The sequence below is a fragment of the Triturus cristatus genome, chromosome 11 (genome assembly GCF_964204655.1).
Source record: "Triturus cristatus chromosome 11, aTriCri1.1, whole genome shotgun sequence".
NCBI classification, from domain to species: Eukaryota; Metazoa; Chordata; class Amphibia; order Caudata; family Salamandridae; genus Triturus; species Triturus cristatus.
The window spans coordinates 971,436,491-971,449,301 of record NC_140594.1 but is presented as its reverse complement, the minus strand read 5'-3'; the positions used below and the strand labels follow the sequence as shown (position 1 = coordinate 971,449,301).

Here is a 12,811-nt window from a genome sequence, read left to right as displayed (position 1 = left end):
TCGCGACTGGGCCGGCCACATTAAACCATCGCACAAGGTTGCCCCCCTAGAAGATGCAACACAGGTCGGGGTTACTGCACAAAACATCCCAGGCAGCCTGAATTGCAGCATGTGGTAGGTATCCCATCAGCCATACGCGTTTCGAGCATCCTACCTGCTCTTGATCACTGGCAATACTGACACAAGACGGGCTGATTTAGGAACAATGCTTTATTGCTGTTTGGAGTCCCGCCCTGATGGGCGCAGGCATTATGGTCCTTGTAGTCTACAAATTAATGCCCCCAGACTCAGCGTTCCTCTCCCCCAGTGGAAACTCGCCAAGGTCAGTGAAAATGTCATACCCGGTTGGGTGAGAGTCCCGTTCACAGAGCTGCATTCACGCCAATATCTTCCTACGACTGAGGCCCCCTGCCTTCCAACGAGCGTCAGTGTATCCCGGCACTCAGGATCCGCTTTGCGAGCGGCGGGGCATCTTCGCGACCGGGCCGGCCGCATTAAACCATCGCACAAGGTTGCCCCCCTAGAAGATGCCACACAGGTCGGGGTTACTGCACAAAACATCCCAGGCAGCCTGAATTGCAGCATGTGGTAGGTATCCCATGAGCCATACGCGTTTCGAGCATCCTACCTGCTCTTGATCACTGGCAATACTGACACAAGACGGGCTGATTTAGGAACAATGCTTTATTGCTGTTTGGAGTCCCGCCCTGATGGGCGCAGGCATTATGGTCCTTGTAGTCTACAAATGAATGCCCCCAGACTCAGCGTTCCTCTCCCCCAGTGGAAACTCGCCAAGGTCAGTGAAAATGTCATACCCGGTTGGGTGAGAGTCCCGTTCACAGAGCTGCATTCACGCCAATATCTTCCTACGACTGAGGCCCCCTGCCTTCCAACGAGCGTCAGTGTATCCCGGCACTCAGGATCCGCTTTGCGAGCGGCGGGGCATCTTCGCGACCGGGCCGGCCGCATTAAATCATCGCACAAGGTTGCCCCCCTAGAAGATGCCACACAGGTCGGGGTTACTGCACAAAACATCCCAGGCAGCCTGAATTGCAGCATGTGGTAGGTATCCCATGAGCCATACGCGTTTTGAGCATCCTACCTGCTCTTGATCACTGGCAATACTGGCACAAGACGGGCTGATTTAGGAACAATGCTTTTTTGCTGTTTGGAGTCCCGCCCTGATGGGCGCAGGCATTATGGTCCTTGTAGTCTACAAATGAATGCCCCCAGACTCAGCGTTCCTCTCCCCCAGTGGAAACTCGCCAAGGTCAGTGAAAATGTCATACCCGGTTGGGTGAGAGTCCCGTTCACAGAGCGTATATATGTTTGTGTGTGTGTGTGTGCATGTGTGTGTGTTGAGCCATTAGTTTACATTTGTAACCCATGAGCTCATTAGCTGTCGCTGTCACGGTTTAAGTGGTGGCCTAGCAGTGCAAATATTTTAAAGTATTTACTATAGCATTATCTGACAAGCAAATAATTATGTTTCTGTCTACAGTTTTGCACGGTGCTTGATTCTTCTATATGTTCCTAATATCCTGCATTCAATTTTTCACCTTGATTTAAAACATCCAATTGTCACCTCTCCTTTTTTCTTTCAAAGACCCTCTCCTGACTTTCTGTCCACTACATGCCTCCTCTCTTGGAGTACAGCCTACTGTAAGTAGTGCATGTTTGCCTTCATTTCTAGTATTGTATTTTTGCAAATTGCTCCCACCTCATCTCAAAAATCACAATCTGTCCTTTAAAAGGTTCATCCTGCAACCTAACAATGCATATTAACACCTACAATTTGCATGAGCTCACAGAAGCCGCCCCTTTCACAGATGACCCCATCCGACTCCTACTATTTTATTCTACTACAAAGTCGTTGAAGTAAATGCATAGAGTGGTCACTTTTGGAGCACAAAACTAATCCCAACAACACACTATAACAAATGGATTAACCACTAACCTTGGATTCTTGGAGTAGCGCCTAGTGTACAGCACTTCAGTGCTTCATTAGGAGTAGGAGGTGCTAGATAAAAAGTATATTGTAATATAACGGCTATTTCAGAATCTTTAATTTATCATCAGAGGCTCAAAAAATGCGCTTCAACTACATTGACTGTCCCACATCATATAGTTTATTTTGTAAAAAGGTCTAGATGAGGAAGAACCCTGCAGCACCACCAGCATCACAACATACATTATAAAATAAGAGGGGGAAAAAAGAGAGATTGAAGAAATGGACATAGCCAGCTTGGGTGCTGAATATGTGGTGCCTTAATGTAGTTGCTATACTTTTTTCAGGTGACGTGCAAGAGAAATTTGCTTTTAAAATTCTGGTTAGGTACACTTCTGTTATTGAAGCTTCCTGCTAGATGGTTTCCACTCAAGTTCAAATTGTGTTTATGCAACTGTGTTTTCTTTCCAGAAATGAGATGTGTTTTATTTTCCTCTGTCCCGTATAAAATAATTTAAGGGAATACTGTTGAGATACTTCTATTTACTATTGAATGTGTGAGCTCTGGAGTAGATACTTGATCTCCGTATGCAGGCTGAATTTCATGATGTACATTATTGTACTGCCAATTTTATTGTTACACTGTGGGCATAGAGAAATAGGAGACAGTGCATCTGGGTGCCTATATCATGAATTGTTAGGATTGTATGTGGAAAATTTGAAATTGCACTGGGAATTGATTCCCCCGCAATGTATCTACTGTTAGTCACAGTAAAGCCTTTCCATCTACCTTTTATGTTAAGTGTATGTATTTTTGATTTCCTTTTGCAATCCCACAAAGATATCAGCCCAGTTGCACATCTGTTTTCTCACATGGACACCCTGCAAATGAACAGAGACAGACACACTGGTCACCTCTGGGCTTTCTGCCACGGAGCAAAGGTTCTCAAAGTTCAGATGCTTTGCTTACTTGGGTTGTCTTGATGATCCCACACTGGACTTCAGGGATTGTGCTCAGTAGGTTACTTGTGTATAAACACTGTACGCATGGCATTACACTCACCATCTGACTAACCAAATATAAAACTAACATTGTTTCCCCTAAACCATATATTACTAATTGATTATATCTTCAAATTTCTCACTGTTGTATGCACTCCACAGTTTTTTCAACATGATATTTTAATGTAATTTGTTTTTAGAGCATAACGCAATCAAGTGGGTGCTTCATGGCACATGCCAGGCAGCAGAGTCTGCAGGCTAATAAATGATCGAAAATGACATACATAATTGTATGCTGCTCTTGTCAAACATCGTCTTCCAGACACTGCCTTGCTCAGTCTCTTCAAAAGCTTAATGGTTCTTTATTAATGAATTATATCCTTTCAATCTCTGACACTACAATGTATCCCTTCTAGAGCAGATTCTGAGGGTTAATTGTTTGAATTGCTTTTATGTATGTTATTAGCAAATCTATATATTGAGATGCTTTTAATTTTTCAGAGATAATACTGAACACATCAATGGATGCCCAAGGTATGTTGAATATTATTTGTACTGATTATTCTGCTCATGTCTAATTACAACTTCTAATGGACCATAAACACTATGGCCACATGTATCACAGTATTTTGCATTCACAAATGGTGCTAATCGCTAAATTCGCCCGTTTGCAAATGCAAAATGTTTTTTCTGAATGTATGAAAGGCTTTGGCATGCGCAATATAGGTGATCACAATTTAAATTGCGAATACAAATAGGGAACCGCTAATGCACAAGTAAGGAGCCTTTCCTGAATGCAAACTCTCCATTTAGGAAATGCTATTATCATGAACTTCAAGTTTATGGTACCCATGTGCAAAACTTGAAAAATGCACAAAGCTGCCTTTTTCAAAGCGCCATGGAGTGTACACATGCTATCTAGGGCATGTGTGTGCCTAACATGTGCACTTTTTGTTAGGGGTGCTTCAGGGGGCCTTAGGCACCTGGGCATCCTTTCCTTTGCATTACCTAATTTGCAATTACTCGCAATTTACCTAATTTTCACGTACTTGCAATTTAGGTTTTATGAAATTGCAATTAGGGAATCGCTGTTTCATGTCTGTTCTGTTACATCGCATTTTGTGATTACATGTGCCAAGCTCATGAAAAAATGTATTACAGGCCAGATGTTCGACCATTCCATTTTGCAGGTCGCGAATTGCGATGTTTTGTGACTCGCAATTTGTGACTTGCAAAACGGAATGTACAAATGTGTTTCAGACACAGTTAGGAACTTCCAACTGGGTTGCAAATGACCTACCTCATTAATATTCATAAGGCAGGTCGCAATTTGTGACCCATTGGGAATGGGCTACAATCCCAGGGATGGTGGTCTGTTGGAGGTAGCAGACCACCATCTCTGTGTTTGTTTTTTAAATAAAGCAATATTTCTTTTCAAATGCAGCCTGTTTTTCTTAAAGAAAAACAGGATGCTTTTAAAAGGAAAAAATGAAATGTATTTTTTAATTTTTTAAGGCCAGGCAGTGGTCCATGGGGGGCTGTATGGGTGGGTGAGTGTGTGTATGGCTGTGTTGGTGATTAAATGGATGTCTCATTACTACATGTGTGAGTAACTACATATGTGAAAGACAGTATATGTGAGTGTTGTAGTATGTAAATGACTATATGTGAGAGTGAGTGATTGTGAGAGTGGCTGTTTGGATGAGTGTGTACTTGTGTCAGTGATTGAATAAGAAAGTAAGTATGCGTTAGTATCTGTGTGAATAAGTGAGGTGGTGTGGGTATAACTGTATAGGTGAGTAAATGGCAGTGTGATTGATTCTTTGCATGACTGACTAGCTGTGTAACTCTATGGGTGAGTGGTGGAGTGTGAGTGTCTGTAAAGGTGTATGAGTGCATATGATAATGGCTGTATTGATGAGTGACTGTATGGGTGAGTGAGTGGATGTGTGTGTAGACCTAGGAATCAGTGAGTGGGTATGTAGTAATTGGTATTGGTGTGTCGATGGTTTCTAGAATGGTAGTCTGTATTTTAGAGTGGGGGTATCAAAGGTTATATTAGGGTGTGAGGAGGTGCATCAGATTATCACATGGATGATGTCACCAGTGATGTCATTTGAGATATCATCAGTGATGTCATCAATGATGTCACTGACCATGTCATGAGTAATATAATATGTGATGTCATATGTGATGTCATCAGCAGTGCATAGCTCAACTGACTATAACAGCTGAATTTCTCTGGTTTTGTACGAGTGAAATGTTCAACTACCTATAACGTCCCTGAAACCTGTGGTTTTTTCAGTGAATTTCTATGGTTTTTTAAGTGCTAATTTCTAACTATAACTTCCCTCAAACCTATGTTTTTTTCAGTGAATTTCTATGGTTTTTTAAATGCTAATTGCTAACTATAACGTTCCTGAAACCCATGTTTTTTTCAGTGAATTTCTAAGGTTTTTTAAATGCTAATTTCTAACTATGCCTACAGAGGTAGCACATGTGCAGAAAGAGGAAGACATGCACAGAAAGAAGCAAGAGAAATGTAGATAGAGGCAACAGACATCCAGAAAGAGGAAGAAAGGTGCAGAAAGAAGCAAGAGATATGCAGAAAGAACCAACAGAGTTGCAGCAAAGAGGCCTTGTTGCAAAGTCAACCTGTGCCCTGGACACCCCCTAGCTTTTTGTTGACTGGTGCTTGTGGTAACTGACTCTGACTGACCCTGGGCTCTGCCTGACCAGGCCCAGAGCCAGTGCTATGCTGAAAGACACTGTAAAAACACCTACATACACTAGGGTAAACTATGGGTTGGGGTACCCCTGTGATTGGAATGACTCCCCTGTAAGTCCCAAGTACATAAAAGGCAGGGGGGTTAAAAACTACCTCTAAGTCCCTAGCATATTATAGGCCATGGCAGTTTAGAGGCCAGCACTTGCATGTGTGCACTGCTGAGCCTGAGGTCAGTTTAAAAGTAACCCTGTGTGTGCAGAAAGAGGCAAGAGAGGTGTAGAAAGAGACAAGAGCAGTGCAGAAAGAACCACATGATGTGCAGAAAGAGGCAAGAGAGGTGCAGAAAGAGGCAGGAAAGGTACAGAAAGAGGGAACAGGGGTGTAGAAAGATGCAAGAGAGGTACAGAGAGGAAAGAGGGGTACAGAAAGAAGCAGGAGAAGTGCAGAAAGAGGCAAAAGAATTGCTGAAAGAAGCAACAGATATTAAAAAAGGGGAACAAAGGTGGAGAAAGTGGCGAGAGAAGTGCAGTAAGAACCAAACGTTGTGTAGAAAGAGGCAAAAGAGGTGCAGAAAGAGGGAACAGGTGTGTCGGAAGAGGGGTACAGAAAGTGGCAAGAGGGATGCAGAAATGTGCAACAGAGGTACAAAAAGAAGCAAGAGCAGTGTGGAAAGAACCAACAGGGGTGCAGAAAGAGGCAAGAGGGGTACAGAAATAGGCAAGAAAAGTGCAGAAAGAAACCATAGAGGTACAGAAAGAGGTAGGAGACGTACAGAAAGAGGCAGGAGGGGTGCAAAAAGAAGCAAGAGAAGTACAGAAAGAAGCAACAGAGGTGCTGAAAGAGGCAAGAAGGGTACAAAAAGAGGCAAGAGAAGTACAGAAAGAAGCAACAGAGGTACAGAAAGAGGCAAGAGAGGTGCAAAAACAGACAGGAAAGGTGCAGAAAGAGGGAACATGGGTACATAAAGATGCAAGAGAGGTACAGAAAGAGGAAAGAAGGGTGCAGAAAGAAGCAGGAGAAGTACAGAAAAAGGCAAACGAATTGCTGAAAGAAGCAACAGATGTTTAAAAAGGGGAACAGAGGTGGAGAAAGTGGAGAGAGTGATGCAGAATAAGCAAGAGAGGTACAGAAAGAAACAAAAGAAGAGCAGAAAGAAGAAACTGGGGTGCAGAAAGAAGCAAAAGGGGTGCAGAAAGACGGAAGAGGGGTGCAGAAAGAAGCACTAGAAAGAAGCAAGAGGGTTGCATAAAGAAACAAGAATAGTGCAGTAAGATGCAACAGAGGTACAGAAAGAGGGAAGAGGGGTGCAAAAAGATGGAAGAGGGGTGCAGAAAGAGACACAAGGGGTATACAAAGAAGCAAGAGAGGTGCAGAAAGAAGAAACAGAGGTGTAGAAAGAGGGTAGAGGGTGGAGAAAGAGACAAGAGAGGTGCAGAAAGAAGCAACAGAGGTGTAGAAAGAGGGTAGAGGGTGGAGAATGAGACAAGAGAGGTGCAGAAAGTAGCATCAGAGGTACAGAAAGAGGGAAGAGGGATGGAGAAAGAGGCAAGAGAAGTGCAGAAAGAAGCAACAGAGATGCAAAAAGGGAGAACAGAGGTGGATAAAGTGGCGAGAGGGGTGCAGAAAGAAGCAAGAGAGGTGCAGAAAGAAACAAAAGAAGAGCAGAAAGAAGGAACAGGGGTGCAGAAAGAGGCAAGAGGGGTGCAAAAAGACGGAAGAGGTGTGCTGAAAGAAGGACAAGTGGTGCAGAAAGAAGCAAGAGGCTTGCATAAATAAGCAAGAGTAGTGCATAAAGATGCAACAGAGGTGCAGAAAGAGGCACAAGTGGTACACAAAGAAGCAAGAGATGCACAAAGAAGCAACAGAGGTGTAGAAAGAGGGAAGAGGGGTGGAGAAAGACAAAACAGAGGTGCAGAATGAGGGAAGAGGGATGGAGAAAGAGGCAATAGGGGTGCAGAAAAAAGCAAGAGAAATACAGAAAGTAACAGAAGAAGTGTATAAAGAAGGAACAGAGGTGCAGAAAGAGGCAAGAGGATTGCAGAAAGAGAAGAGGGGTACAGAAAGAGGCACCAGGCGTACATAAATAAGTAAGAAAGGTACAGAAAGATGCAAGATACGTGCAGAAAGAAGCAACAGAGATGCAGAAAGAGGGAAGAAGGGTGGAGAAAGAGACAAGAGAAGTACAGAAAGAAACAACAGACATGCAGAAAGGGGGAAGAGGTATGGAATAAGAGGCAAGGGTGTGCAGAAAGAAGCAAGAGAGGTACAGAAGGAAACAAAAGAAGTGCAGAACAAAGGTGCAGAAAGAGGCAAAAGGGGTCCACAAAGAAGAAAGTGAGGTGTAAAAAGAGGCAACAGAGGTGCAGAAAGAGGCAAAAGAGGTACAGAAAGTAGAAGAGATGTGCAGAAAGAGGCCAGAGAAGTGCAGAAAGAGAAAGAAAGGTGCAGAAAGAAGTAACAGAAATGCAGAAAGAGGCAAGCGAGGCGCAGAAAGAAGCAAGAGTGGCTTGCACACCATTAGTACCAATTTAACGCCCACATTTAGCAATAAGTAATAGGTGACCATTTTAGGTTGACAAAGGATCTTCCACCACACTGTAACAATTGTTGCTGCATTTTTTGTACCATTTCTGACATTTGAGCTAGAAACAAGGCTTTTTTGTTCAAATCTGCAGATTAGGCAGCAGATGATGGATGATGTGGCTAATGTGGTAAATGTATAATTGTGTGAAAGTTGGTGCTGCCAAACAGTCGCATAATTCCAGTGGCCCTGCTCATACCTCTGATTAGGTCCGGAAGGGCTCCTCGGTGATTCTTTCTTTTTTTGTCTCATTGATTTCATAGTTTAGTTTCTATGGAGACTAAACCTGAGGTTACCACTCCGCAATACAGAGTACCATACCACATAATTTCTCTCCATAATACATAATCCCACTTTACATAATTCCTATGCACTTAATACCACATACTTTCTATCCACATAATTTCAGTGCACAACCTACCACATCATTACTAGGCCTGGGCGAAAATTTCGTTTCGTTCGCGGAAATTGCGATAATTTGACATTTTCGCGTTCCGCGGAAAGCGCGAAAATGTCAGAATTTCCGCATTTTGCAGCTTAGCGATAATTTGGTTCTTGCTCGCGCTGTAAAATAATACATTCTCGCGCGCGCGCGATCGCCTTACCTGAATCCCTGCGTTCGCCAACAAGTTTTCTTGATCCGGTCGCGTTCTCCATGAGATGTTGTATTGTTTTTAGCCATTTGCGCTGTCTCGCGAATAAATTACAAATGCTTCTTTAACTGATAGTCACATTTCCAGAGTGGTCGAAAAAGGAGGCTGGGCTCCAACCAGCTCAGGAATTCCGCTGTGTAGAACTTACAGAAGGTACCAGGAGGGCTTTTTGGCCCTCAAAGTCCCTCAGGAGTAAAGTGAACTTCATCCCCCAACCAGTACTGTGCCAGGAGGCATGTTTGCAGAGTGTTGGAGAAAGGGAGTGGTCTCCAAAGAACTCTTAGCAATCCCACTGTGTGGGACTTAGTGGAGGTAACAGATGGGGTAGATGGCCCCCAAGGATAACCTTGGGGGCCAACTACCCCTCATATGAACTCCAGTAAGTCCTACATAGCATGTAGGAAAGTAGTATCTGCTTCTCATGGTTACCCCCACTGTTTGCTGATCTCACACTGTTTTTGGCCTAGTCTGACTGAGATCCTGCTATCCATGACTCCAGTCTATCTGCTTTCTCCTGTAAATTGATATGCATGTACTTTAGGTACACTCCAGATTGGATTCTGGGGTACCCTTATAAGTCCCTAGTATATGGTACACCATGTACCCAGGATATCGGTACCCCAGAGGCCTCCCATGGCCTGCAGCATGTATTATGCAACCCCTGAGAGGCCATCCAAATTGAAATGACCATCCTGCTATAGCAGGCTGTGTAAGCTGGTGCTTGCACCACTTACGTAAGATATAGGTTCACTATATCTATTTAAATCACTACACTTAAATACCTATCAGTCAACCCTATGGCAGGCCTTAAAAATCCTGAAGGCAGGGTGCTGGGTTTTACATGAGAGGGTGCTCCTGTGTGAGCAGAGCCCCTCTGCAGCCTTCGGAGACCATTCTCCAGGGTTGTCTGTGATGCAGCCAGACATATATGTTTAAGTCCATTATAACCTCGCAGTAAATACTAACTTGAAAACGGCTGCTCAGAAACACGTCGTGTTTGATGTCAAACACCTTGGAATCATACCTCCATGCCAGTAACTGGCATGGGAGGTATGATTCCACCCTTCCAAAGGGACATATATGGGTCACCGGTCTTCCCGGTACCTACTTTCTCGACCTGGGCAGCACAAAATGGATGCTGACAGCCACAGACACAATTCTGCCCTCCTGCTGCTGAGCCAAGTTCGCGCAGTGGAAGGCATGACATTAGGCATCCTGTCGCAGGGAGGTGTAACCACCTCCCAGACAGGATTTAGTGTATTGGGGCTGGGTGGGTGCACTCTTAGAGTGCCAGAAAGTCTGCACTGGGGGCACATTTGGTGTCCCTGTGCATAGTCCAGCTCAAACCAGTTCTGGGAGCTATTTGCTCCTGCTCTGGTGCAAAACTGGACAAAGGACATGGGTGTAGCCACCCCTCTGTCCTGCCCCTCCCCTAGGAGGGTCCACAGAATCTTGCCAACCCCTTTCCATGGGTATAAAGGGGGTTACCTGGCTACAGGACTTTAAATTGTACGTGGACAAGATTCTGCAAAGAAGAACCCAAGTACTTTAACTGCCTGCACAATGCTGGACGACTGAAGAATCCCCCTTGGAGTAAAGGAGTTACTCCCCTGCAAAAGCAGGCACCTAAACGCATGTGACTGGTTTGCTTCTCCCAAGCTCCTGAAGACTCCAAAGATTTCAGCAACACAGGAAGTGGGTTTCTGAAGGTCCCTGAGGTTGATCTGTCCTCTCAGTGATTCTGAGACCAGTATCCCTTGTGGGTACCATGCAACCTGAACCCCTAAGCACCGGCTACATTTGCAGTTGGATATGCTTAGTAAAAATTCCTGAGCCTGTGCTTTGGACTCCGTGTAGTCCTGACCCCGAGCAGTATTTGTACTGAATATTTCTGGCCTCCACTCCACGAGTGTCCTGTGGGCTGGTACTTTGCTAACTTGCTTGAGGTTTCCTTGCGATCCCTGGTCCGTTGGCCTGTGGGTCCTGGTGAGGGTCACCTTGTTAATTCTTGGGCTTACCTGGTTGCTCTAGATGTGCCCTGACTCTCCATTGCTTGGAGAGTCCACTGGACCTCGCTGGTTCTCACTGTAACATGTTTCCTCTGACCTCATTGGTTGCAGTTGCCAAGGCTTGTTGGTTCTCCAGCCAGACATCCACCCCTCAGCTCTTGACATCCTTTGTGGGACAGCTCACCTTCAGACTTTGGTTGTCCTCGACGCCTCCTGGTCCCACGTGGCTACGGAGTCAAGCAACCCTTCTTCACTCTTGAAGCACTCGACATCATGGGCATTCGAATACTGAGCCTCTGGTCACCTGAAGTGACCCAGACTCTTCCCCCTCTGCTTTCAGATCTTTCTCACCTTGAATCCAGGCTTGGATTCCACCGGATGTTCTTCACCGTCCTGGCAGCAGGACTTCTTTGCAGCTCTCCATTGAAAATAATGAAGGTTTCCGACACCACTTGACCCCTATGCACCCGGCTCCTCTGGGATAGGTAACACAGATACTTCGGTGGCCACTGGTGAGTTGGCCTTAGAAACTCCAAAGTTCCAAAGGGTTTGTTCGAAGTCCTCTTAGAAGTGTCCTTAACTTGCAAATTTCCAACCGCGACTTTCCCATAGAGTTGTACGGAGCACGTGTCTGTGTTTCCTCACTGCACCCGTCCTCCGTGGGCTCCCTGTGTCACTCCTCTGGGTGGTTCCTTGGGGTCCCAACGATTCTACATGCTCTAGGCACTGTGTCTAGTTAAGTTGTTGTTTTTATACCATTTTTTTGGTATATGGTTCGGTCTCCCCCCGGAGCCTGCTGTGTATTTTGCTATTTATGAATGTTCTCTTGATTTAGTATTGGTTGCTTTGTGCCCTTGTGTTATATTAATAAATACATATTTTTATACTGTGTGGTTCTCCCTTCATTTAGTCATTTAGGCGGTGATATTCTGGTAAAACAAGCTGCTTTACATTCCTTCATGATTAAGTCTGAAGGCTGCTCTCCATATCTACCACTAGGATAGCTTTCAATAAGGTTATCTGTGACCTCAGACATCATAAGGGTCATGTGGCCTGGTACAAGGTGCCCACTTTAGTGGACAGCATATACCAACCCACCTTCTCACACAGCAGCATTGCTAAGTTCTGATAGCAGGCCACACCCTCTTTCCCCACCACCCTGCAAACGTGCTCCCTGGTGCGCTCTTGGATGGGGATTAAACTCCACTTCACTCCTGGGGGTCCTTAGGGGCCAACTAGCATACCTGATACCTCCAGTATGCCTCAGATAGTGGGATTGCTGCTAGGTGGACACAGGCCATTCCCCCTTTGTCCACCACTCTGCAAACGCGCCTCCTTGCATGCTCTTGGTTGGGGGATGAAGTCGTCTTGCCTCCTGAGGGTCCCTGGGAACCAACTAGCCCACCAGGTACCTCCAGTAAGCCCCACACAGCTGGATTGCTGAAAGTGGTCCGAGGCCATGCCCCCATTCTACACCACTCTGCACACAAGCTTCCTGGCACACTGCTGCTCGGGGATAAATTCCACTTGTGTCCTGAGGTCCTCAGGACACAAGAGGACCTCATCACCCCACCAGCAGTGCGCCAAGAGGTGCGTTCGCAGAGTGATGTAAAAAGGGGCATGGCCTCGGACCACCTCTCGGCAATCCTACTGAGTGGGGATTACTGGAGGTACCTGGTGGTCTAGTGGGCTCCTAAGGACCCTTAGGATTGAAGGGGCCTAAATCCCCCAATTGAGAACGTGCCAGGAGGTGCGTTTGCACAGTGGTGGAGGGAGGGGGTGGGGCCTCCGGCGAGATGCCGGCTTTTTTTTTATATTTGCTTTTTGGAAGGGGGTCTGTTTGCCCCCCCCTTCCTTAATTATTTTTGGTCCCCGGGGACCCCATCCCCC

At 45.4% G+C, this 12,811-nt stretch overlaps 1 protein-coding gene across 4 annotated transcripts in view; it reads left to right on the top strand.

Moving 5' to 3' along the window:
* Nucleotides 1-12,811, top strand: part of LOC146785765 (phospholipid scramblase 1-like) — a 935,365-nt gene that overhangs the window by 114,894 nt on the left and 807,660 nt on the right. For 2 of the 4 annotated variants that reach the window (XM_085633615.1, XM_085633614.1), the window contains 2 exons: nucleotides 1,607-1,662; nucleotides 3,452-3,484. In XM_085633615.1, the coding sequence (XP_085489741.1) occupies nucleotides 3,472-3,484 (13 nt within the window). In that variant the 5' untranslated portion in view covers nucleotides 1,607-1,662; nucleotides 3,452-3,471. The remainder of the gene's footprint in view (nucleotides 1-1,606; nucleotides 1,663-3,451; nucleotides 3,485-12,811) is intronic. The other 2 variants (XM_085633613.1, XM_085633616.1) reach the window with 1 other exon arrangement.